Raw genomic sequence first — 26,984 nt, 5'->3', positions numbered from 1 at the left:
TCCTTGCTTTGATTCTCACCAGAAGGGACTGCAAACTATTAACTATATATTCATTGCTACAGCAATTCTACCTTGTTCCTCCACTCCTTAAAAAGTTTACTTAAGATTTTGAAAGAAAACAGCAGACACAAGCTGTCCAGAAGAGAAAAATGCAAAACTCATTTCTACTTTTCTATAGAGAAGTTGGTAGAGCTCAAAAGTTTCTCCACTCCTCCAGTGCCCATGGTGGGAAAAGGGAAGGGCAATGGAGGCTCTACATTACCATCTATTCCTAGGCAACATCAAACTTAACGGTCATGGTCAGGTTCTCAAAACAATACTACTTTAAACAGCTTTCTCTACTTAAATCTTGAGTGTAAAAGGCCAACACTTAATATTCTTGTTAAGGTCAGGCCTCTTTTAAAAGTTGCATTGATTAGTTACAAGAAACAAATGTAACTCATCTAATTTATACATCACACAGATTTCAGGAGGTGCAGGTAATTACTGTGGAAACTAAGTGCAGTATTTGGCTACAGTGCGTGGAAAAAGTTTACACTGGACACAGATTAGACATGCCAGCTCTACTCAAGCTGCCTAGTGTAAGTCCAATTACACCAACATGCACTTTTAAGAGAACATAATAAAGTGATGGATGCACTGCCAAGTATGAAGTGGCAGCTACTTACAAATGGTATTACAAGGCTAAATATGAAGGATGGAAACTATGTGGCCTGTAGTAGAGATACATGATAGGACAAATATTATGCAGAGGCTTTATCCTCCCCCTGGAAAATGCAGAACTGATAGCATTTGGAGGAATGCAGGGTCTGGCTGGGAGGGCTGAAGGTAGAGCAAGGAGTAATACTGCCTGCAGGGATGCTGTTCAACAATGAGCCTGTGTGTCCACATCAGAAACCGCTGCATGAGATAATAGCTACACACACTGCTTGCTGCTTTCAGTGACTAAGAAATTTATTTTTCCCTGAAAAAAAAAGGAGGTCCAGGAGCTCCTACCAATTTTGCTGCAACACAAGAAACAAAGGAGAGCTGACTGGTTGCACCAAAGGATTTCTCCTCTGGTGCTTCTAAATAAATGCCAGTAGGTTTGATAATAAATGAGTCAAGTTTCATTTACACTGGAAAGAAGTTATGACGATAGCACCTATCAAGATGTGAATGAATGAGTCATGGCTAAAAGGGTAACACAAGCATGCAAGAAAACATTAGGTAGGGAAGAAAGGGGAAGGTCATGATAAAGAAGAAAAAAACAGGCTGAGGCAAACAGCCTCAGAATAACTAACATAAATGACATTCTGTGAATGAGAGAAAGAACGGAGTGCAAAACTATTCTACAGACGCAGACTGCAGAGACCTACAAGGGAAAGAAGGGTATTATGCCCTTGCTTGAATTCTGTTGGAAGTTGGACTAGAAGATTGCAATGGCCTCTTCTAGCCTCAGTGCATATATATATAAATCTAGGAATGATTACAAAGGAAGATAAGAAAGACAGACTGGAGCATGACTTCTGGGACATTTCAGTAATTCAGATGTTTGCCAGGACTTTCTCAACACAAAAGGATGGAGAGGGAAACCAGAACTGTGCACGCTATACTAGTTCTCCAGGGAAGCAGGAAGGGTGGCAGACAATGGGAGGAGAACCAACAGAGTCATAAACTGCATGTTTAGCTCTTCAAATTATTAAATTATACCAAGCCATATACACTCACAAGTCCACTTCTGCTGAATCCAAATATAAGAAGTATGACTGACATAAGTCAGACACATGGTTAGGAGGAAAAGAGAGAGAATGCAAATGCACTCAGTATCCCAGTAAGAATTTGAGGAAGTTTAATCAGGAACAGTGAAGAGGTCAAATTGTCTAAAAAAGAATAGAAACAAGGAATTGTTTAAGCAAATCTTCAGGGAAAAAAAAAGAAAAGAAAAAAACATTGTCTTAGAACAATAAGCACAACTGGGCAGAATTTTCCAAAAATGCTCTAAAGCCTAAGGAATTCAAAGCAACAGACCACATCCAATCCAATATGCTTGAAGCTGGGAGGCTTATGGGCAAAGTAGCTAGATGAAGTAAGACCTGAAACATTTTGTACACTATTCAGAGAGGATAAAGGCTCAAAGAAAGTCAGTTTCACCTATACACCATCAGCACACATCCACCAATATTTGACCAGGTCTGGTAGCCAACACAGCAATATCAGTCATTGATTCACTCCATGACATGGAGAATATACAAGCGTACACATCATAGGACAAAGAGAAAGAGTCAGAATGGGTGGAAAATATATATATATATATATATATAAAAAAAAAAAAAAAAGTAAGGAGACTATGTCCAAAACACATATATTCTCCTAAACACAACCCCCAGAAAACCCTGGTCAGCATCTTTCAGTGCTCATCTACTACTTTGGATAAAACCTCAACGCAGCACCACACAAATGTTCCTCCAGCACCTTCCCACCTGGAGTAACAGTATACAGCAACTTTCTCACATTTGTACACTATAAGAAACACGAGATTTGGATCACAGCACAGACCTCTCTGAGGACATCACTTTTCTTAACAGAACTTTATTTTGTTTCAACAACAGAATCTTCTTTTTCCCGGTTTCTCTCTCCTTTAAAAATCCACACATTGATGCTTCCAAGATGATTCAGATAATGGATTTATATTTGTCAGACAGTCTGGCTTGTTGTCCAAGTAACCTAGCTCAGGATTCCTGCCCACCTCTGTGCAGTCTGGAGCCTTCACCTTCCTCATCACTCCTCCCAGCCTTCCCTGCCTCAGCTTTCCCACTTTCCTGACCCTCAGCTGGACACTAACTCTCAACCTTCTGTGGTCCAAGTCCATAAAACAGTGTCTGCATTATACACTGCCCTCTTAATCCCTCTTCATGGAAGTCTAATGAAAATCCCATGTAGGTCCCAAGAGAACAGAAGATAGAAAACTGTCTTGACAGCACTCTTGACAGGAGTTAAGCAGTACATGTAAAAAGTCTGAGTAATCTAGTCAAAAAGGTAAATTTTTCAACCACAAAACTGAAAAAATCCAAGGGATCCTGATGAGTTGAATAGAGAAAGTTAAATCTTTTAAATATATTGTTTCAGATTGACAACACTGCATAAGTTTCTCGGCTTCCTTTGTTCACACATTTTTCTCAGCAATCATAAGTACAATAACATCAGGTGAAACAATGATAACAGGTGAAACTTTCCCAAATCTGAATGTAAAGAAAAATTCTCCATCTCAGCTCCTCACCACTCTAGCCCCAAATGCATTTATAATCTCAAAGTTTGGTTACAGCAAAAGAATGTAAAAACACTGCTCACCCCTCCATCAGATCCTCCCAAGGACAGTCCCCTCTCTGCTATTCTGCGGGCAAAATAATAACTTCAAGTGAGAACTGATTTGTTTATGTTGTAAATAATGACATTAAATAGTTCTTCAGTAAATGTTAGCTGATGCATCACATATAACCTAACTGAGTGGAAAGGAGAAGCTGCCATTTATCTGAAACTCTTTAAATCATGCAGTCTGTCATGAAAATAAAGTGTCTGCATGGCAGAATATTTCTGAGCTTGTAGTCCTTTTTTGTAAATCCCCAAAACACCCCAAAAAAATTGGTTTTCAAATAGATCCTGATCAAATAAGATAAAACACACACACAAATCATATTTTCATTTTAAAGGGCATAACACAGAAATGCTGTATCAAAAATAAGAGCCCAGAATTTGAAATGGCCAAAGTACCAGCCTGACTAGTGAACAAAGCACTATACCAGCTGCACCTCAGCTTGAGGACTGGGAGCATGATGAGCATTACAGTGATATTTCCCACTTACATGACTGTCAAGTGCATATAGCACTCAGATGCTGATCACCTTCTTAACTGTAATTTTACAGTGTCTCCTACTATCTGATTAAAACCCAGCACTTTGTATTCATAAAGGATGTTACATGGTCAGCACCAGCTCATGACTATCCAGAAAGACACAAGGCTAAAAGGAGGATTTTGGTGTTTTGTTGTTTTTAAAGACCAGGTGGAACACAACGCCAAGTGAAAAATTCTTTAAAACATATTTAATTCAGAGCATAACAGCTTCCTTTTGGACATAAATTACTCTCTACAGCTGCCATGTCCCACACTGAACTGGGCAGATTCTGTATGAAAGAGAAAAGCCTCAATTACAGCAAAAATATAAAATGGCTTAGAAAATAAGGTCAACGCTTTAGCCTGTTTAACCCCTCCTCCTTCAGCTAGTAAGCTTTGTGCCACAAGCGCACCTCCAACACTAGCACACCATCAGCATGTGCCTGCTTCTATAATTCAAACTAAAATCCTACTAAAAAGAAAATGGAAAGAAAAGAAAGATTACCTACGGATTCTTTCAGCTTCTTCCCTCGTGATCACTGCATCGGTTACGCCTCTTCCACACTTTCTAGGAGTGCACCCTGCATCACAAAAAAGAAAAGAAACAGTCTTTCAAGAGAGGTTCAGAACAAGTATCAATTAATATTCTCCTATTCCCCTTTCAAATTCACAACATTCAGAAGGGATATTGCTGGTCTCAGAATATTTTAGATTGTTCAAACTACATGAATTTACATCTCCACTTCAATGGGTTTTGCACCTCAACCAATAGAGAGAGGAGACAAAGCAAGCAATGGCACTGTTGCTTCTGCCCAGGTTCAAGTCCCAGCCTACACTCACCCAAATTACACCAGCTAAGCTGAGAAGTTATTTTCTGTCAAAATGGGTAAGTTCATAATGCAAGCTGATACAGTAGAGATGATGTCAGTTTTCAAATCAACTGCTTAGAGCTGTTTAGTAAGGCTATAATAGACACACATGTATTTTTTTTCTATCTGTATGGAGATACATAGACATACATATATCTAGTGATTTTGCCCTTCTTGCTAAGTGCAGCAGTTAAAACCAAAATTCCTGATTATATAACTGTTCTCTGGAAAGACAACTATTTTGGATGATTTGATCTTACATACTCCTTTTCAGCCTTCAGACAGGCAGGGCAAGAACACGAGAGAGCTCAGACCTCGGCAGTGCCACATGGATCCTTCCATCTCGAATTGACAGTTCAAACACAGCCAAGATCTCCAGCAACTGAAACCACTTAATATCAGGTATCTGTATACAAATGGTTTTCCACATAAGCATTTAAATCATAGACATAGATCCAACACACTGGTTCTGTCGCTAAACCAAAGAATGTCAATCAGGGGGAAAAAAAAGGGAAAAGGGAAAAGGGAAAAGGGAAAAGGGAAAAGGGAAAAGGGAAAAGGGAAAAGGGAAAAGGGAAAAGGGAAAAGGGAAAAGGGAAAAGGGAAAAGGGAAAAGGGAAAAGGGAAAAGGGAAAAGGGAAAAGGGAAAAGGGAAAAGGGAAAAGGGAAAAGGGAAAAGGGAAAGGTCCTGGAAGAGAAAACTAGCTGCAGAAGAGAAGAGATATTTGGATGCAGACAAGGGACTTGCCACTGCAGCAGCATCACGCCATCTAAGAGATCCAGATTCAGGATGTGGAGAGCACCTTGCTCTGCAGTTGATAACAGTAGAAGTTATACAAAAATCTGGAAAAGGAGTAAATTAAAACCGCTCTTTTGAAATCGTAGTAACCAATTTGTGAAATGATAACTTACTCCTTTTGTTCCCACCTGTCTGCAAGAGTCACCCTGGCACCAGGCAAAGACACAAGCAAAAGGAAAGAAAAGCAGATAAAAATAAAACCAATATCAATTGAAAACCAATAAAAGAAATACTAATAATCAAGTGACATTTACAATGATTTTGGTCCAGAGAAGCACAGCCACTGCCCAGCAAAGCACCAAGAGGTATTACAATTGATGCTGTTCTGTATAATTTGTACTGTATCTGCATCACTGATTCAATTTGCCACTAATGCTCCAAGAGCTGAAAAACTCTTGGGATAACAAGGAAGAGAGAGCACATCTTGCACAAAGCAGTGGAATCACTGCTTGACAGAAGAAAAATATGTTAAACAGCTAAGAGTTCAAGCTGTGAAAGAGATATTACAAATAACGAGGGTTCCTTCATAGATATACAGTCTTTGCATAGTAGCAATATGCCTTAGTTTACATTGCTATTTCTTGTATTAATACATAAGCAACTTAATTCAACTTAGGTTTCTCTAGTCAATCATAAATGATTCAGTTTATTAACAAAGATTCCTGTAGGCAAGTGCTGAGAACCACTGTATTTGCCCACTTGAAGTCACTAGAAGAGCAACAGTAACATAAGAAAATAGTGAATTAAAATACCAGAACAATGTTCCTACCATACTGTCAGGATATTAAAAGCAGCGTTTAAAAAAAAAATGCAGATGAGTCAGAAAAGAGCTAATAGCATTCTGTATGTAGTGTCTAAACAAATCTATCTTGAAAGGCAGTTTTTCATACAAGATTTTGGATCAAAAACACACAGTTTGGACATGTATCCCCCCCCCAAAAAAAAAATCAAGTCCATTTCAGAGAAATGCAACATTTAATATTAAAAGCTTATGGAAAAAAGCCAGCAGTAAGAGTTCCAGATAAAGAGTATATGAAAGTTCTTATGGAATTAGAAGTCCTGTCCAGAGCAATCTTTAGATAACAACAACAACAATGATCAGTTTTGAGTGACCTTGGGATGTGGCATTTGGCACCTTGCTCAGGGAAGTCCATGTATAGATGTAATGTGATAGAAACGTTTGGGTGAATGTGCTTTCTGACATGTGCCAACACACTTACAGCTGCTGAACTGAGCTCCTCTTGGAGGATTATTTGCTTATCAGAACACAACATAAGGGGCAAAACACTCCTGAAAAATCAGTCAATTCACCCATCCAAGTCAAAAGCCTCCATCTGCTCTGATCAAAAGTAACTAATTCAAACAATGACCACAACATGATAGAAAGAGGAATCTGTCACAGTGCAAGTGCTTTGTAGGAATTCACACTCTATCCTAACAGTCCTGCTCTGGCTGCATCTCTGAGTGCGCTGCAAAGACACCAGCATTCCAAGAAAGAGAGAAGCAATGAGAAAGAGATACATAAATGAGTGGTTTGAGTACAGACAACAACACACCAATCTGTATATACAGTTTCCTTGCTTTGGAAAAGAAAAGGAGGCTACTTGGTGACTTCAGTTTAAACGTATGTCAAAGGCACCCACACCAAACAGACTGTCTAAACACACATAAGCATCCAGAGCACCTCCTTCCCCAAACACACTTGTGTGTGCACATATACAGCTCTCTCTGTTCAAGCTCTCCACCAGTCAAATCATTTTTCAGACTTCAGTTATTCCCATACCAAAAAAATCAATCACTTTCACGGGTCAGCCACCATGACGATATGTAGTCAAAAACTCATCCCTGACAACTTCGAAAAGATATTTTTTTTTCTTCTTCTATGCCACTGGAATAAAAAGATAGTGGGCAGACCAAGATCAGGAAAGACCATCTGACTGGATTACATTCCAGAAAATCCAATGCATTTTCTAACTATCCAGCAACAATTCACTGAGGTCAGCTGAAGGTTCAAGTTCCAGGGAGCACATACTAAATTATTTCAGGATGACTTCAGAAATTAGTAGCCTAAAATAATGCTAGACACTATGCTCTTAAGCATCCAGACTGCAATGGCAGCACTGAACCCATCACTGTAACAGGAATGAACTAGGAACAGTGCTCCTCTAGCTCAGTTTTCTCGTGACCCTATAAATTAAAGGGAAGAAGAGCAGAAGTGAATCATACTATTCCTCAGAAACTGTAATGTCTTCAAATAATAATAATAAAAAATAAAAGACTGGTAAGATTCAGTCAGTAACCCAAAGATGCTTTGCATAGAGAGAGCACTTTGCAATACAATATCGGCCTCAAAGGTACAGAATTCAGATCCATCAGAAACAAACAAACAAAACAAAAAAACAAACAAAAACCCACAAGGGCTTTGTAGGGGGAAGGTTGTTCTAAGTTACAGATCTGGGAGTGGGAGAGGGAAGAAAAGAGGAGCTTCTGTGCCATATTCCAGGCACATGGTAATTCTTTTTTTTCCTGCAATCATAAAGGCTAGATACAGTTTTTGCGGATGTTCTGGCACTTTTCAATCACTTAATTCCAGGAACTGACAATTTGCAAGTCAAACACCACAGATCATACAAGAAAAACGCAAGCAGTGGAAATGCTGTATTCATCTGGAGCTCAACAACCTAGCAGTTCTGAATAGCAACAAGTAGTAGCCAGCAAACACTGCAAACTACTTTGTGTGTCCTAATATTAAAGAGTACACATTTTATGTTACTGTGCCTTGAAGGGCTCCAATGTATGTGCACCAGTGGCAGATTAAAATCAGATACTCAATTACAAGTGTCAGGCTGAAGAGCATCCCAGAAGCTGACTGACAAGAATCAAGACATCCCTGCCTGCAGGCTAGCAAATGTGGGACAGACGACTGAGGCAGTAACAGCTTCCATCATCCAATTTTAAATTTACAGCTGCACACATAGAAGCAGCCAAAAGGAATTAATTTTGATTCACTTACCACACATTTAGTTAGTTTGGCTAAATATTTAGTTAGCAATCCTAACATCTCAAAGATTTGCAGAACCATTATCACTAATCACAAATCACATAATGCATATTACACACTGCAGCTAAAGTTCTGTTGTGGCAGGAATAGAGATGTCAACAACTTTATCAAGCACAGTTGTGGAAACCTGTAGTGTAAAATTCAGTTGTCCTGTTATAAAACAGGATTAAAAAAGGTTGAGCTAACAGACTGATAGAAAAGTGAGATTTTAAGGACTCCAGAAGAAAGTTGAACACAGAAAAGCAATGAAACTCTTTTGGCTGACAGAGATAAAAAGGGGAAATGACTTTCCTTCTGCTATTGAAAAAAGTCTCTTTAATTCTTGAAAGACAAAGAAAATTGAGATAAAGGGAAGCTGATGCTCAAGGAGAGAATAAGTGGAGACAAGTAAACCCAAAGGAGATCATCACTACTCCAGGACAAACCCATCTGAATGTAGAGGGGGTGACATTCTGAAAGAGGAAACTAGCAAAGACTTCTGATTACAGAAGAGGTTTGTACTTTGCATTCCCAGCAGCAAACAGGACTTGCCCTTCTGGAAAGGCTGGTACTGGAGAATCCAAGTTTAGCAAAATGCTATAATTACAGAGGACAATCAGTGCATGACTAGGGTCTTTGACAAGGAATCAGCAAAGACAATGCTCAAAGCAGGAGGTATTTTGAAGGTAATAGCAGAAGTTTTTTCAAGCTGAGAAGGAAAAGATAGTCCAGCATAAAGCCAGTCACATGCCAACGTTAAGATACAAACACTGGATCAAAGCTGATGAAGGATCAGAACAGTAAGCCTGTTTATTTGAAAACAATTTTAGCATTAAAAAACGTGTCACTCTTGTCTAAAAGACACTATAGATGGAACCACCGAACTGTTAAGAAAATATTCAGAGAATATATACCCACTAGAAATTCAGTCTAGTATTACAAAGTATTCAGTAGCTTCTTCAAATTTGTGCCTGGTGAACATAAAATCATTCACATATCTAACGAGCTACTCAGCTTTGGGTCTGAGAGCAGTATTTTTTCTGGCAAGGCAAGAGATGTATACCTAAGCACGCAACCACACAAGCATCTCCAACAGCCACCTTTCCTATTCAGCACACAGAGCACAGAAAGTAACAACGGGACACGGGTCCAAGTGCCCAGACTTCAGCTTTGTCTCCTACTTACAGAGGTACTTACTCAAGCACAACTCATTGCAGGGACTGGAATGATTCTCAAGAGACAAAAGTCCCATCACAATGCTCAACTAGTACAAACGGCAGGACAAGAAAACAAAGATAGTTTGAGTGACATTCCCACAGTAACAGCAGCAGTCTAGGTGCTTGCCCTTTTCCTCTACTGCTCATACACTTCCCTGAATTCCAGTCCATGGATCTGGTCTCTGGAAAAGCATTTTACAGTTGCCTCCTAAGCAACTTGGCATCATGGATGCTTTGTACCCTGACATAGAAAATGTCAGCATACACACGAGACAATGCAGAAGTTTCATCAGACAAGCTAGAAGCCACAGTAGTTTTAAGGAGTAAACCATGTCTTAAGAGAGCCAGAAATAGCTGAGATTTGGCTGCACGATTTAGCCAAACTGTTCACAGAACATCATATCTTCTGCTAACATACTAAGCTAAGCGCCTGGTCTCTGACAAATAATGCCTTCCATTTCTGGATGAGATGTTTACTGGCAGGCACTGCTATGAAAATAAACTCACTGCTGTGTGACATCAACTATTGTCTCCACTGAAGCAAACTAGAAGCTCAGTTGGGCTAGCCATGGCTGAAGCAGGGACAAGTACATAAATAAAAAGCTCATCTTAACTGTGTGACCTTTGCAGTTGAGCATCAGATATCGAATGATGACGGAAATGTGCCTCTTTCTGACAAAGACCCCGCAGCTGTGGATATCAAGCCAGAGTAAAGATAGAAAATCAAAAGCTGCTCAGTGATAGATAGTGATTTCCAGCAAAGTGACTAGAGCCCCAGAGATGAATCCAGTTTGGCAGAGAACTGTAATCCACATTTTACTGCCTCACAAAGCTATCAGCAACCCCCATGTGGAGCAAGGAGTGTGACAGTCACAAGACAGGGAGGAAACTTAGCCAGCTCACGACCACCCTCTTGCGGACACAGAGCAAAAGACAAGAAAAAAAACAACCGCAAAGTTTGTTACCACAGTATAGATTCAATTTACTGCTCAACAGAACAGATGTTCACACTTGTCTAATAGCACAGATCTCCTTCTCAAAGCACAGTGCAGGGGAATACATGTAAAAACATCCGCCAAAAGGCAAAATTGAACGTAAATTTGGAAAAGGAATGCACAAGCGTAATTAGAAAGTGTGGATACAAACTCATAGAAGATGACTCCACTTTGTGCCTGTGGAAGCTCAGGCAGGTCACACTTCACCCTGAAGCCAGCATTTGCAGAGTGTGCACCCCACTGCATTACAAGACTAGAGAATGTGTTCATTCCTCCTCCCAAGCAGAGGTGTACTCAAACTTCCTTGATTCCTTGCAAGGAAAAGGTTAGCTGATGGAATTACCAAGACCAAAAGTAAGTTAAATCCCAGTCTGGAAAATTCCCCTAACAAACCAGAGAAGGGGGGGGGGAAGGTTAAGTTGTTCTTTTTGGATTTCTTTTGGTAAGCCAAAGCCCTGATAACAGAACGTGGATAGTTTCAGCCGTAGTTCAGTCCTAACTGCCAAATCTGCAGCAACAATAGCTGCACAAATTTCTCTGCCTGTGGAAGTGGAAAAGTAAAGCCAATTTCTCCTCATGGTAACCACAAAAAAGTTAAAACAGAACATGTGTTTTCATGGGTTCAGAGTCAAAAAGTCTCCAAACTAAGAAAGCTCCCTTACTAGTATCTTCCAGACAGCAGCTTGGTTGTTCTCAGTAACATCTGGGATGGTGCCTGCAAAATCCTATCAAACACCTCATCCAGGGCAGACACTACAACAGCAGCACTGAGGAAAACTATCTGACCACAGATTATGCACTACCTCTGCTGCTACATTACAAACCAACGGTACTCAGAACGGCTTCCTGAAGGAGGAAAGGAAAATTACCTCCACATTTGTGGAGCACCGCTTCTACACTGTAGTTTGAGGAACACTTCCTACGAATACTTCCTACCAGAATGAGCACTGAAAGACAGTCATTCTTCCTCTGCACCCAGCAACTTCCTCCAGCCTTCATACTACCTTCAGATTTGTGTCAGTAAGCATTTTGGCAGCCACATAACTAACCAAAACAGACAATTGATTTGGCTGAAAACTAACTCAAAAAAGAAAACAAAAATCGGATAGCATAATTCACCAATCAAGTTGAACGCACAGCTGGATAGACAGGCAGACTAGCAAAAAGAAAGAATCTGCTGCTTTCTGGCAGCAGTACCAGCTTAAAGTGTTCATCAAGATATACTTCACAAGTCTAAGGAAAAAGAAAAAAAAATCAGCATAGCTTATCCTCAGCAGAACATAAATTAGACTCTTGTTGCTCATTACTCCAAAGAAAAAAGTACCAAGGGAAACAAATACCTATTTGACAGACAACACCATCAGCTGGAAGATGCATAGATGGAAGAGAGAAGCTTACTGCAGACAGCACTGGTTGTCACAGACAACCAGTGACAACATTAACAGGAAAACAGTGGTTTGGAAGTTGTGGTTTCCTTTTTGGTTTTTGTCAGGTTTTTTGTTTTTAACTAAAACATATACATCTCAAAACATGTACTGGGAGCTGGCACTTGTGCAACTACCACATGCTGGCAGCACAAACAACGTTCCAAACTGGCTTCACTCCACACTGTGTGGTATTTACAGGTAACAGACTCCCCCACAAGCACATTACAACTATTGGCAGAGCAAGAAAAGGAGAGAGAACCAGATTTAGCAAAAGGTTTGTTTCACACCGCCTACACAAAGCGGCTCCAGAAAAAAAAATTACAGAGGAATGATGGAAAATGCTCTCTCAGGAACAGCAGCTTCTGGGCTGCCCCAAGACGCGTGAAGATCTGTGGGTTTAGGTAACGTGCAGAGGCAGGTGTTTGCTAGAAGAGCCAGAGCTGTGCAAGACAGCTGGACACGCTGGGCCTGCTGCAGCCCTCTACACGCTGCTTCGTCCTAATCGCACGCAAGTACCTTCGTATCTTCTGTGGCGGTCATAGTCCTCAGAGCAGGGCACCTCGACGAACCTGTCCCGCAGGTGCTCCTGGTGGCGAGCCAGCACCTCGGCGACGCCCTCCTCGGCACGCAGGCAGCTCCAGCCCAGGAGGGCGCCGAGAAGCGCGGCGGGGAGGAGGAGCGCGGCCGCCGCCAGCCACCTCCGCCGCGGCTCCCGCGGGGCGCCGCTCCCCGCACCGCTGAGGGGAGAGCGCGTGAGGCGCGCGTGAGGCGCGCGGGGCCCCCCGCCCCGCCCCCAAGCGCATGCGCGGCTCTTTCCCCCCTCTCCAAGCCCGGTGGTTACAGGCCTCGCCCTAACCGCCGCCGCCCGCTGTCACAGCCACCGGCGGGCGCCCAGGCCGCGTCCCCCGAGCCCACCCGGCAGTAGCTGGGGACAGCCGCAGCGGCCCCTGCCCGCCCTCGCGCGGCCGCGCCGGTACCTGCGGCGGCGGCGGCGGCGGTGGTGATGGTCCCCGAGATACGCCCCGCCGCTGTCGGGGCCGCGCGGCGCCACCCGCCGCTGCGCAGCCATGGCGCCGCCGACACAGAGCGACGCGCTCGGCCAGCGGCGCGCGGCCTGCGGGGGGAGCCGGGGAGAGCAATCGGCCGCCTAGCGGCGCTGCCTCAGCGGGGCAGGCGCGAGCGGCGCATCGCGGAAGCAGCGGGCGGAGGCCATACGGAGCGTGCGCCGGGGGCGGTGGCGAGGCGCTCTGCAGACCAGAGCAATCGAGGGCGGCAGCAGCTCTGGCTCGCGGGCATGGCGGCGGGCGGGCTGCGGCGGCGCCTGGTGCACCTGGACCTCAAGGGCGCGCCGCCGCGCGCCTCCTACGTGGTGGAGGTAAGCGGCAGCGGGCCGGGGCGGCTGCGGCTGCGGCCCGCTGTCCTGCCGCCTCCCCTTCCCTCAGGTGCTGCCGCTGCTCCGCGCCCTGGGCGCCACCGGGCTGCTGCTGGAGTACGAGGACACGTTTCCCTACGCGGGGGCGCTGGAGCCGCTGCGAGCGCAGCACGCTTACAGGTAGCGCGGCCGTTAACGGCTGCCTAGAGCCGGAGCGCGGCCGTTAACGGCGAGCGCCGCTCCCCCGCCTCTCGCTCCCTCGCTGCCTCCTTCTCCGCAGTGCCGAGGAAATCCGGGCGGTTCTACGGCTGGCCAAGGCGCAGGGGCTGGAGGTGGTGCCGCTGGTGCAGACCTTCGGGCACCTGGAGGTGAGCGCTGCCGCCTCGTTTCGCAGCCGTGACCGGTCTTTTCCGTCGGGAAAGCCTCATCTTAAGCCGTGTCCCTTCGGCTGCATATTGCAGACCCCGAAGCGATACTGAGCACCCGTTTGGCGTCTGTGACCCCAGCGGAGCGGCAGAGAGTGGGGCAGCGGGGTGCGTCCTACCCTGCCGCTGGTGAGAGGCCACTTGCCCTCCCTGGTGCACACATGCGGCCAGAGTCCCCCTCAGTTTCTCTCTGCATAGCCATCAGCAGCACTCTGGTGACATGAGAAGATGCTGTAGTTGCCTTCATCGTGCAGTTGGTGCCCGAGCTCTCACAGAAGGGTTGAGGTTGGAAGAGACCTATGGAGATCATCTAGTCCACCCCACCCCGCTCAAGCTCTCCTTTGCTTTGCAGTTCGTACTGAAGCACAAGGAGTTCGCTCATCTCCGGGAGGTGAAGACGTTTCCCAACGCCCTCAACCCACACAAGGAGGAGTCCCGGGCTTTGGTCAAAGCCATGATTGACCATGTCATGACACTGCATGAAGACTTAAAATGGTTTCATATAGGATGTGATGAGGTGGGACCTCTCTTGAGGCAGGAATTTCTTTTGTGAGGAATAATGATGAGGGTCTGAGGCTCCTGTGTCTCAGAACTTGCTTGGGTGGAATTTTGATGACAGAAAACATCACCTTCAAAGAAGCTAATGTAGAAAAGTCTTTTCAACGCTTAATGATTCCAGTATTACAGGATGTCATTTCTGTTGATCTAACTGGTAGAAACCCAAAGTCTTAAATGCAGTCTCTTAAAGCTAACTCAGCATTTGGTTTTATGTCAAATGAGAACTTAAACTGAATTACTAATTTGGAAATACTCTTTAAGAATCATGTGAGTTTTCATGTAGGACATTGGCTTATTGTTCTAGACAAATTTTATCTCATTCAAAATCAACTGTGTGGTGGGAAGTATTTTTTGTTCTTTTAGTAGTGTGTCCCCTTGAGAAGGCGAGCCTTAAGTTTTCTCCTTCTTCTGGCTTTCTTAAAGCCATCTCTATGGCATGCAGAGCCCTGAAATTCCTTGTGATCGTCTTGGCAGTGTTGGCCTTAGTTCAGCGCTTTAGAGTTCTGCTGTGTCATAATGGCAGGGTTAGATAGGGACCTGCCAGCTTTTGTAAAGCAAGATATTACCTACATAGAATAAACACATTTTGGATAAAACTTACTCTAAAACAACAAAGAGTTTAAATGCATACCCATCTTAACAGGCCCAAGTTTTCTGTCTGCATAGGACTCTTGGTCTCCCAAGTCAGTTCTAGATCCGTGTATGAATTTGCTTTTACAAGACAGGAACCTCATTTTATTTAATCTAGGACCTCTTGGGTTGCTGGAATTCTTGAACCAAGTAAAACTAATGAGAGCGACTTCCTCAAGGGCAGTCTTTCCAAAGACTCACCCAGCGTGCCTTAATTATTCTTTAGATATTATAGTTCCTGCAGGAAAATTCCCTTACTTGACATGTTTAGTCAGGGTTAGTCTCCCACAAGCTGACAGAGATGCTTGCGATATCATCAAGGGATGCTTTGAGATCTATCCACACAGTGTGTCACATCTGTGCAGTAGTTCATGAATATTGTATGATTCCATGACACTGTCGAACTTGATCCCCCTTATTCCTATACAAGAAGTCAAGATTATTTGCTTTGTATTTCAGGTCTACTACCTTGGTGAAGGAGAGGAGTCAAAACAGTGGCTGCAGCAACAAGAGAACACTCCGGAGAAGCTGTGCTTGTCCCACATAAAAGCAGTTGCGAATTGTATCGCCTCATCTTATCCTACCGTGACACCTATTGTGTGGGATGATATGCTGAGAGGAATTAGTGAGGAAATATTGTCAGGTGTGTGATCAGTGATGGAGTGAGTCTCTCTTTTTTTTTTTTTAAGCATACAAAAAAGTTTACACAAGCATTTGAAACAGATTTGCTGGCAGATGAAAATAGTGAAAAAACAAATAGAAAGATAGCTGAGATATTGTCCATTAGACTAATAAGTAGAGACATGTATTTAGCTCTAGCTAAATCTCTAGCTTTGTCACAGACTTTCTTTGTCACCATGGGCAAGTGTCATACTGCATGTGCTTTAGCTTTCCAGATGGTAATATATAGGTGACAAACTTAAGATAAGTCATCATGGAGGGATTTTGCCATAAATTCTATTTCTTCTATGCATTAAAAATATATATGTAGTATTTGTGGTCTCAGCCTAAGATTCTATGCATCTCAGTGCTTTCTAATGTTAGTTGTTGCTCAGTGCATCAGCTGCAGCTGTGTTCCGGTGGAGCAGATTCACGAGGAGAAGCTGTCACCTTGCATCTTTGACAGTGTAGCTGATCATAGTGCACACATCATGAGGATCTCTCAACACTGAATTGTGGGATAGGTCTGTGACCCTGATCCTTGTGAACCTTGTCCATTGAAAAATACTCAAGTACTGCTAACATTTGAGTAGTCCTAATAAAGACAGAGTTTCAGCATTTTCAGAGCCACCTTACAGGTCTGCTCTAAACATATTTAGATGGTGTCATTGTGGCTCCTCCAGTAGAAATTTATTTAGCCATATGGCTGTGAGAGTGGGAAATCATCCCCAAAACATAGATAGGACCCATGCAGTTTCCACAAGAAAAACACAGCTTCTAGCTCAGTTGCACTCTGTTGCCACAGCCAATAACAGACTAAACAAAGTGAAATGAGATGCAGTTAAAATACTGATTTTTTTTTTTGCAGTTAAAATACTCAATTTACTGCAGTTTCCTCAAAGGTCAGTGTTTCATGTTTAAATCTAGTAAGGGCGTTGGTTACAAAGGAACTTGAAACCAAATGTCTGTCGTCATTTGTACTTCCAAAGCATCTTGAAATGCTGTTCTGTGCAGACAGTCTCGGCTTTAAAGGATGATTACTTCCTTTGAATTCAGCTGAAATCTTGTATGTACAATTTGCAGCTCTAGACCTTCTGGTGTACAGATAGCTTCAAAGGACTGAGAATAGGATGGGTTTGGGATGAAGAGGATCTCTCATGAATTGTCCCTGCTGATTCCCATCACGATCCCCACGTTAGTGGTTTCAAGGTATCAAAGGACTTAGCCCTGGCCCATGAACTGAATCCTTATGTGCAAAGTCCTGGCGAGGCTGAAAGGGCACTTAGACACTTCAGCTGTAGGTGAAGAATTCTAGTAACAAGCCATAAGTAGTTTTAGTTATGTGTTACTGCACCACTGATGTTTACTTAGTTCTCACCTTTAACTGGCCATTTTGTATTACTTAAAAGAATTCTGTTCCTTTCAGAGTCTGGGGTCCCACAGCTTGTGGAGCCAATGATATGGGACTATGCCGCAGACCTTGATGTGGAGAGCAAAGGTTTGTACTTCTCTGGTGAGCTGCTTGGAAAAAGCAAAGCTGTGTTACCTATAGATCAAAACAGCCATAACAAATCAATATGATTCAAACATACCATAGCTAGATCCTTGTTTGATTTCACGTAGTTTTCTTTTCATGTTTCTTCTATGAAGGATTTTCATTGTCTGCTGCTTGTTTCCTTAAAAGAGGGCTGCAGAACTGCTGACGGAAGAGCAAGGGGTTTTCAAAAGCATTGTTTTACATTAGCTCATCTCACATTAAAATCAGTACTACAATCAGTACTGCTGAGCAGATAGCTCCATACTGAACAGTTCTACAAAGGAAGCTTCAAGGCTATAGAATTCCAAAAAAAACCCTCATAGATTCCCATGAGAGACTGTATCAGCCATCTAATGTATGCAAATACTTATTTGTTGAAACATGAACCAGTTGTCAGGTGTTGCATGTGCTCATTACATACACACTTTTCATAGCATTCTAACAATTTAGCAATTCAAGGAAAATAGAATATAGTCCTAGGGCACGTTAAAACAGTAGGGCAGTATAACACTGAAACAGGCTTCCAGAGAGGATGTCAAATCTCCATCCTTAGAGATGCTCAAACTCAGCTGGACAGGGCCCAGTGCAGCCTGTTGTTACTGGACCTGCTCTGAGCAGGTGGTTGGACTAGATGACCTCTGGAGCTCCTGTCAAGTCTCTGTGATTCCATGATTAACTATCATTTTAAGATTCCTTTAGAAGTTTCCAGTGCCTTAAAAAAAATAGGTATGATTTGTATTGGTGGAGAAGGTGGTGATCTTGTACAGACTCAGTCCAGAGGTATCTTCCAAGAGATCAGCTCTGCAATTCTTATCATTTGAGAGTTTTTGTGAAATATCCCTTTAAGGCAGCAGATACAGCCGCTGCCCCTCCCTGCCCATGGGATTTCTTTTTAAACTTTAACTTTTAAGAACCAGCGTCTAATTTTTACAGAGAAGTAAAGGAGAGTTGCCTGCCTCTCTTAAAGCTTATGATGCATATAACGTGTATTATCAGCAAAAATGACCCAGCTGCTCACATGCCAGTAAGCTTTATAGCTGCCTCTCCAACAGAAGAGTTCCAAGCTCAGAATTCCTTTAATTGGAACATTACAGTCTAGGCTGAAAATGAAGGAAAACTTGTGCTGTATGTGTTCTTTTGTGTCTTATTTCAGTGCTTCTCATAGAGAAGTATCGTAGATGTGGCTTCTCCAAGGTGTGGTTTGCTAGTGCTTTCAAAGGAGCTACAGGAGTGAATCAGTCTCTAACTCTTATAGGACATCACTTAAAAAACCATCTTCAGTGGCTGAAAGTGGCAAGCCATAGCCCTGCAGATGTGCTTCAAGGTATTGCACTGACTGGCTGGCAAAGGTAAGGAACATCTTTTTAAATGTTTCCAAGAATTACATGGAAGCAAATTTCTTCTCAAAAACTCTAAAACAAGTGCAAGGAAGTTCCCATGGGAACTTAGCAATCCTGCAACTTCTACTGCTGGTTACTATTGGTTACTATTAGACACCTGTATAATGGGCTTTTTTAGCCCACACCAGTTATGTTCTTCTTGTAATCCCCTGACTCTTAACATTCAGAGCAACAAGTGAGAAAGTGCATGAAAATATTTACAAAAAAAAATACGCTAGCTGTACAGGACCAGAGAATTTAAAGGCAGCTCAGACTACAAACTCTTGCAGCCCTGTTGAATCCTTGAAATGAATATCCAGCAGTATTTTTGAATAACTCCTTCCGGTACCTAATTACTGCCCAAGAAAATGAAAGGCATAGTTAATGCAATACTTGACTTAGTATCTGAATGTCTTACATGGATTCAAATAGAATGAGGTTGCATGAGAAGAGAAAAGTTTATCAAAGTAAGAAAGGATTTTTATGCAACAGTCGAGTGGTCTAAGGGAATACTAGAGAACTGAATTCTAATTTCTGACCCTAATTTGGCTTGAGTAGGTCATTTGTTTGGTATTTGTTCTTGCTGAGCCTTTAAGAAGAAAGGTATCTTCTCTGAGAGAGAAACTGATGTTTCTAAAGCTCTCTATTTTTTAGTGATTGAAATATTCCCACTGTGTTAGTGTGTTTTACTATTAAAATGTCTAATGAATGTTCTCTTATTTAGGTATGATCACTTCTCTGTTTTGTGTGAGCTCTTCCCTGTGGGGATTCCATCACTGGGTATATGCCTACAGGCACTAAAGAATGGTACATAGTGACAATTCTATTCTCTAGCCCTAAAGAGTGAAGTGGCCTAGCCCCAAGGTTAGCACAGGCTTATTATACTTTGAAAGTGTTCAACTGATCCTGGCCTGAATTATGAACAATAAACTGTACATATGGCATGTCTCAGATGATGGCAATTGCCATATATGCAATATGGGAGAGAAAGCCTTGTGGCCTATGTATTTTCACGTAGCTATATTATATATATTGTTACAATCTCTTAACCTGCAGATGGCCACAAACTTCCGTATGCTTATGAAGCTGACTTGACATTGCGAGTACATAAGTGAGACCAATTACATTTAGATTTAAATCTTATTTACATGGGAAAATTGTCATTTTAACCTTTTTTCTTAAAACTGATACAGGACACAAGTACACTGTCTGGTAAATATTTCCTGTAGTTTCTCGTTTCTTCACAGACAGTTGCAAATAAATATTTTGCATTTCTTATTTTCAGAAATAAAAAAGACTGCTTGTTTATTTTTAAACAAGGCACAAAAATATTAAGTACTCTGAACAAAGAGCTCATAGCTAGAAAGTGCTTTAACTAGCTCAATTAATCTGTGAATGAGGTTTAAGGTATTCCCCCAACTATCCCTGTATGTCCTTCCCTCTCCCCCTAGTTCCAGTGGTTCTTTCTTGGTCTGCTTCCTTTTACACTTTGTTTAAACAAACAAACAAACAAAACTTCATCCAGGGAGAAGTAGGCCAATACTGAGTACTCTAACGAAAATGCTCATAAAGAGTATTTTGCTGGTTAGGCTCCTTTTACATACTTCTGTCTTCTGCTCAGGTGGCTATTCTGAAAAGGTTAAAGAAAATGTGGAAAAGCTTCTGGGAATGTCTAATCTGGAAACTGATACTTTCATGAGGTAAAATGCCAGCTGCTATGTTCAGATGCTTTTAATTACATGGTACATTCAGAAACTAATGAATTTTGTTTGGACAGCACAAGTTTGGGGACCTTTCCAGGAAGCAACATCCTCACACTTGTGACGCAAGTTAGTTTCTACCTCAGATCATCAATAGATGAACTTCTCGAAAGGAACAGGTAATAAGACTTATATTGATTCTCTTACTGTTTAACCAGAGCGTGGAGGCCATGTATTCCAGAAATGAGGGTATGCATCCAGGTAGATCCAGCAAGGTGTTTCATCATTTAACCATCAAGCTCTTGATTTCAAGTATCATATCCCTATATACTGACATCTCAGCAGAGCTTAGTATTTAGAGGCAAATTCAGCAAATTATTTAAGCAGAATTCCTAAATGCTGTGTTCTGTCTTATTTCAAGAATTAAGTTCTTCAGTGAATTAAGCCTTACTGTTACTGGCAGCAAAAATGCAGATTTACTTACTCCTTTGAAATTACATGAATCAGTGTAAGACAAGTCCAGCTAAAGCTTTATCACCTCCCTGTCAGCCTGCAAACATTTATATCACTGCTGTTCCAAAAGCATTTATACTGTTGTCCCTTTTCAGATATGTCACGGGCTGGTTCAGTCCCTACCACAGAAAGAGGAAAATTATTCACCCTATAATAATGCATCACTTTCAGCCAGATGCAGTAAGGTAATGCCACTTATTTTGCATTACAGGGGAAATAAAGTTTGTCATAATTTAGGTATTCAAGTATGTATAGCTTTGAGTTCTTGCCTCTTTCAGCATTTAATATTTCAGCAGCACCACTGGGGGAAAAAATATCAATATGAAATTATACAGTTTAAAAGAAGAACACCTTCAGTCTTTATATAACAATCTTTGTCTGAATTCTGCTGAACAAATTCATAGAGTACAAGTACAAAATTGGCCTCTGGAAAGCTTTCCCTTGTATATGTAGTTACTCCTGTACAGATGCTTCTATTCTTGTAAAGTAGTTAAGAAGGACTGTCCTCCCTTCAGAAGCCCAGTAGCTAGTCTTTCCTTGAGGTAGAGCTTACTTGCAAATGCAATGATTGACCAACATGCTTGGTGCCTTGTATGTTGTGGCAGCCTATGCTCATTTCTTCCTTCTGATTTTTGCTTAGTCTTCTATCCAAGTGGAATGCTGTGGTGCAAGATCTCCAAGCAGCCATGGAGCAAGTTTTCCACAAGTGTACTATAGATGAGTGGATGGAGGAGAACGTCCACCCCAGCCTACAAAAGCTGCAGCAAGTGGTGGATGATTTAGATAAGGCAATAAAAGCTCAAAGTTAAGAGTGTCCTAATTGCAGTCTGTCTTGTATAGGGAACTTAGCTAGTAGAGGTCTGCAGCTAAACAAAATTTGTCATCTTAAGAGTTGAAGCAACAACTGTCATTAAACAAAAATGACCTGAAAGCATAAAAGAATGTTAGTGTAATAGCTGCAACTTTTTTTTTTTTTCCTCCTCTGAATCTTAAATCACCTGCCCTGTAAATAATCAGATCTGGACCCCTATGTAACAGCAAGCAGGAGTGAGGCAGCATTCAGCTGTATAAGTCAGGAGAAAAACACATTTTTCCAGATTTGGTATTTGTGGTAATAATGCATTTTATGTGCAACAACAACCTGAGGAAATTCCACAAGTTCTAGTCAGTAGCCAGCATGTCCTCTCCTTGCAACTTCTATTAGGAAGATTCAGATACTTTGCATGTGCTTTATTTTGTAATGTGACTCATTCTCTATCAGCTATGTTCACAGATGTATCTTACCATAGCATCACAAGTCCCTCAGCAGCACATAGCAGTGGATTTGTTCTGTATCAGATTTTTATCAGTTTTTGAAATATATAAAACTATCAGTCCTGAATCCAGCTCTGGTTCAGCTTCAGATCAGAAGATGAAAGTGCTTGCTCAGACTTCTTCAGAAAGCCAGAATTGCTGCACAGGGGAGGTACATGACAGTACACAGCATGATAGAGCTTCAGGAGAGGAGCTTGTTACCAGTAGTTAAGACTGCCTTAACATATTGGGTTCTTGAAACTTCATTAAACTTCATCTAAGCGTAGTTTCATGCCCACAGGAAAGCACCATCCAAGTCACTTAAGGCATATACTGACTTAGCTATGCAAAAATCCGATTGGAACTGCCGTTGCTTCTGTATTTGAAGCAAATCTAAAGTCTCCTGAATTTCAAGGAAAAATGCTAAGTTTCATTCTGCTTTTATGTTGAACATTCAATAATTTTTAGCGATACCACTGAGACGATCACTGCAAGGGAAAATAAATCTCACCTACTTTGTTGCTTTCTTGAAAGTCTTCTATTTAAGCAGCACACACATGGACATTTTCTTGAAACAATATATTTTAACAGTACTATGATCTAGCTACTGAAAGTGCAAGAAGTGCAGTGTAAGACAAATCTTTAACTGCTGTTATATGAGAAAAAGCTACAAGAGTTAACTTCATATGCAGATCTTTAATTAACAAAAATTGATTGCCATGTACATTTTAATTAAAGTCACATACTTTGGGACTAAATAGGAACTGAACAACATCTTAGTTTATCACCATAATAAATCCTTCCATATTCAAAACAGTATCTTTTTTGAAACCTGCCCTTGTTTTGCAAGTGGCTTGTCAGTTTGGTTTAAAGGGGAGAAAAAAAACAAACAAACAAAAAAAGACTAAGTATATTTACCAGTGAAGAGTCACTTAGTAGCTTATATAAAAACAAGACAACTCAGGCTTCTAGGCTGCTGTGAAAGAGTAAAAGCCGGGTCAGTAACAGGTTAGGTATTTGGGTTTCCTTCCTTCTGTCCTCACTCCCAATAGCTCCTTCAATAGGCCTGCACCAAGCAGTAGTTTAGACAAACATCAGTATTTTTATAGATTTTAATAAGGATGACCAATCTACACTGACACAGAACAAGCTTAAGTTGATTTTATTGATAGTCATTTAAAAAAATACATATGAGGCCTTGCTAAAATTCTACTTGCAATATTAAAGTAGAAAAGTAATTTCTAAACAAACATTTTCCAGAAGTATTTTTGCCTCTGAGCAATCTACTACAGCATCAGAACTAGCGCTCATCATTTTATACGTAACCCAGCTTGGTTTTTTGACATCTATGTAACTTTGTAAATATAACACAGAAGTCAGATCTCAGCTATACAGTATAAATACTTTGATTTACCTTGAGATTTACACAATTGATACTAGTTAGTGAAACATCTCATTTTGGGAAAATATGGATTATGGCTTAGAGTATGCTTTTCTCCATATGAGAACTGAACCTATGATCACATCCAACTGCATACACATAAGTAATTTCAAATGCACATAGAAGTTTCAGAAGCTGAAGCATCTGCCAAATGATGCTTATGATACAGTTGTAAAGGATGTAATGGAAGATGTTTGGAAAAGCAGGGATAGATCTAATTTAAGGTCATTTATAATGGTTTTTAAATCATATTTATAAATAAGTCACATGTAAACTACAGCTGTCCAGACTCAGGTTACTAGACAACCAAAGATGTAAAAAAACTAAGCAAATAAATCTCCAGTAATACTTTTCTAAAAGCATGTAATTTCCTAGCCAAAACTAGTCCTTCATTCATCATTCCTTTTAGTACAAGCCACTTCGCATCAGATGCCCAAAAGGCTACATTTACTTGGCTTTATAATATGCTAGGCCAACAGAAGTGGGGGAAAAAAAATCACTGCTCAAAAAATTTCAGCAAAACAGTGAAAAGTGACAAGAAAAGAGGAGCTGAAAGAGGATTAATGGAAAGAGGTAAGAATACAACCTAACTGCTATTCTAAACACAGTTCCTTCATTCTGCATCTGATCACTGATGAATCTGCAAACATTGCTAAAGCCAAATGTTAACTGCAATCTGCAAATTAATCTTCCATGCATGTGGTTACAGTAAAACACAAAACTGGATGCATGTTCCAACTACAAAAGACAAAACCAGCTTTTGAAGACAGGAAGCTCAAAACCTGGATCAGGAAGAATAACATCAAATTGTGATATACATACAGGTATGGCATCCAAGTGCTGAGTTATATGAAGTACTTTACCTACGCTATAGGTCAGGGTCACTATATATTGAGGTCCCAGTTGTACATATCAAGCCAGTAGTGTCCACCAGAAAGCCTGCAGGCAGAACCCAGAGCATTTCAGGAATGTATTCAGTCCCTTTCATATTAGCTCATTCTAAGAACTCAGGGTATTCAGTCCCTTTCATATTAGCTCATTCTATAGAACTCAGGTTCTCATGTAAAATAATTCTAATTATTGTGGTAACAAAGAGCCAGCCACCAAATGGAAAATGGGAATAGTACAAGAGAAGATTACACCAGCTGTTCTCACTGCAAGGCTGAGACTTGATAGGAAAATGTTTTAAACACAGTGCATTCCAGCATACATCACTGACTACTCATTATCGGTAGAAAATTTGGTATGCATTGAGGGAGTGAGAGACACTATACAGTATCTTTGAGGAGCTGACCCTATCCTTGGATATCAATTAACTTATTCCACAGAATGTATTTCAGACTGTTACATCTTACCCTAGGTCATTCCACTTTCTTGTTGAGTCTTATTTACATTTCTGTTTTAGTCTTTTTATGATCACATGATGCATCAGAAGTATGTACACTACTAAATATATCAAGAATGTACAGCAAGTTAGATGCACAAAAAAAAGCTCAACAGAAACAGAGGAGGATAATGCAATGTAGGGTTAGATCAATAGAAATGCCTTTATTAACTGATCTTTTTTAAATGGGAAAACTACAACGTGGTTTTTATCTTCCATGTGGTATTAGCTCTCATGGAAATACAAAAGCAGCCCAGTATAGCCAAGATTGAATGCAAGTAGTTTTATCTGTACTTTATTGACTTCTGGTCAAATCTGTGGGCTCATAATTTCTAAGTACCATGTATAGCCATACTATGTCCTTCCTTCAAATATACTTGCTACAAAGAAGGAAGCTTCTGCAGGTTAGTTCTTTATATTCACATTATGCCATTAAACAAACACCAAACACCTTAATTTTTACAGTTCCAGAATACCTCAGAACACACTTCAGAGGGAAGAAAACCAGTTCTCCCAATCTCATTCTCTCCCTAGAAACAGTTTTATCTACTCTGTGTATTAGAGCAGATTTGAAGATCTCTCCACAGTGTTGCATCCAGTGCAGTGTCTTTAAAAAAAAAAAAAAAAAAAAAAAAAAAAAAAAAGTTTGATGATTATTCTTATTTTACAGCTGTGCTTTAAAAGCAAGATTTAGTTAGCTACCTGCAACCTAATTTTTCCCATACTAGTACATGGCAGTTTCCCAATTCTAGCTGATGCAGGGCAGAGACCAAAAGCCATGGAATTAGCCAACCAATTCAGAGGACTTCACAAGCATATCTATTAGCAGATACCTACTTTGATGCCTGCCACAGTTACAAATATCTTCTCTAAGAATAATACAGAATAATACACCTGCTTCTGTGCTGCAGTCAGCTGCATGGACAGTTATCTTTGTGTTACAGTTCACCATTTCAGGCTACCAACAGTAGGAACATGTTTGTCTCACAGCTGATCCCATACTAGGTCTAAATGGCTGAAAGTGAAATCTTAGTGCAACCTGTTTTTTGGTCAGATAAGCACGTGCTTAGTTTCAGTTAGGGCTGGAATGTAAATTTTACAGGATCTAGCTTCTATTGAAATCATTTCACAGATTTCACTTTTGAGGTAGAGTGCTTTGAAACAGGAATAAAGGTTCCTGTCAGCTCAGAAGAAACAGCTGCCAGCAGACAATTACTGCTGAGCAGGTCTGAAAGCAGATCACCTAGTTACCCTGTACTCCTTTCAGATCTCCTAGATCAAACTGTATACTTATTTTCTAATTCAGGTCTTCACACCACACAATTCGTTAACACTACTAGGTGAACTTTAATGCAAGCAGTTTTAGCATGTCGAAGGATCTTTCAGCCCTTCACAACTCCCCCCCCATACTAATAACATGTTGATGTAAGCGTAAAGTTCTAGTTCTAGACAACACCTCTTGACTAACAGAGGAAGCTTTACTTCTTTAAAAATATTTATCTTGGAAAATTCATATTATTTTTTAACCATTTGTAAAAACCATGGGGCAGAATGGAGGATGCTACACAGATCTGGAGTACTACCTGGGCACAAGTCTGACACTGGAACTATCCCAGCTATCTTAGCAAAATTTAAGTTTTTATTCAGCACGTCAGTATCATCTAAAACAGGGAATACTAAACAAATTGAGGCTGCCATGTTGTTGGATGCATCTTTCCTACCTAAAATAAAACTTGCTTTTTCCTCACCCCTCTTTCTAAATAGACTGTTAAGATCATCAATGTTGAAGTCCAGAATTAGGCTATTCCATTTAGGGGTTGCCTATGCCTAGAAGTTAAGCAAAAGAGGATTAAAACAGAACATGTCAAAGCTGC

The 26,984-nt window shown here is 41.1% G+C and overlaps 2 protein-coding genes across 4 annotated transcripts in view; one reads left to right on the top strand and one right to left on the bottom strand.

The window, feature by feature from the left end:
• OGFOD3 (2-oxoglutarate and iron dependent oxygenase domain containing 3) overlaps positions 1-13,287 on the bottom strand; it is a 47,688-nt gene extending 34,401 nt beyond the window's left edge. Inside the window, exons 1-4 of the mRNA XM_062592124.1 lie at positions 13,196-13,287; positions 12,735-12,955; positions 4,377-4,452; positions 3,331-3,373 (exon numbers count right to left, since the gene is read on the bottom strand). Coding sequence (XP_062448108.1) covers positions 3,331-3,373; positions 4,377-4,452; positions 12,735-12,955; positions 13,196-13,287 — 432 coding nt within the window. The remainder of the gene's footprint in view (positions 1-3,330; positions 3,374-4,376; positions 4,453-12,734; positions 12,956-13,195) is intronic.
• Positions 13,288-13,331: 44 nt separating this feature from the next.
• Positions 13,332-23,216, top strand: HEXD (hexosaminidase D). Of its 3 annotated transcripts, none has more exons than XM_062591491.1 (12): positions 13,332-13,593; positions 13,661-13,770; positions 13,871-13,958; positions 14,368-14,532; positions 15,663-15,846; positions 17,290-17,361; positions 18,656-18,749; positions 19,504-19,586; positions 20,401-20,479; positions 20,557-20,658; positions 21,088-21,177; positions 21,633-23,216. In XM_062591491.1, exons 1-12 carry the CDS (start codon positions 13,513-13,515, stop codon positions 21,799-21,801), a joined length of 1,317 nt encoding a protein of 438 aa, XP_062447475.1. In that variant the 5' UTR covers positions 13,332-13,512; the 3' UTR covers positions 21,802-23,216. The 3 variants fall into 3 exon arrangements, with proteins under 3 accessions (XP_062447475.1, XP_062447474.1, XP_062447476.1); XM_062591490.1 differs by having other exon boundaries at positions 13,333-13,593; positions 18,554-18,749; positions 21,633-23,213; XM_062591492.1 differs by lacking the exons at positions 13,661-13,770; positions 13,871-13,958 and having other exon boundaries at positions 13,334-13,593; positions 18,554-18,749; positions 21,633-23,213.
• The last annotated feature ends 3,768 nt before the right edge of the window (positions 23,217-26,984 follow it).

Source organism: Rhea pennata, chromosome 19 (genome assembly GCF_028389875.1).
Source record: "Rhea pennata isolate bPtePen1 chromosome 19, bPtePen1.pri, whole genome shotgun sequence".
NCBI classification, from domain to species: Eukaryota; Metazoa; Chordata; class Aves; order Rheiformes; family Rheidae; genus Rhea; species Rhea pennata.
This window is presented reverse-complemented; position numbering and strand designations above follow the sequence as displayed.

What these genes read in the sequence shown, in the direction of transcription:
- HEXD (XM_062591490.1), top strand. Translation starts at nt 13,513, where the DNA reads ATGGCGGCGGGCGGGCTGCGGCGGCGCCTGGTGCACCTGGACCTCAAG. An exon ending in TAGTGAGGAAATATTGTCAG is followed by an intron (nt 15,847 to 17,289) that starts GTGTGTGATCAG and finishes TGTTCCTTTCAG; the next exon opens with AGTCTGGGGTCCCACAGCTT. An exon ending in GCACTGACTGGCTGGCAAAG is followed by an intron (nt 18,750 to 19,503) that starts GTAAGGAACATC and finishes TCTCTTATTTAG; the next exon opens with GTATGATCACTTCTCTGTTT.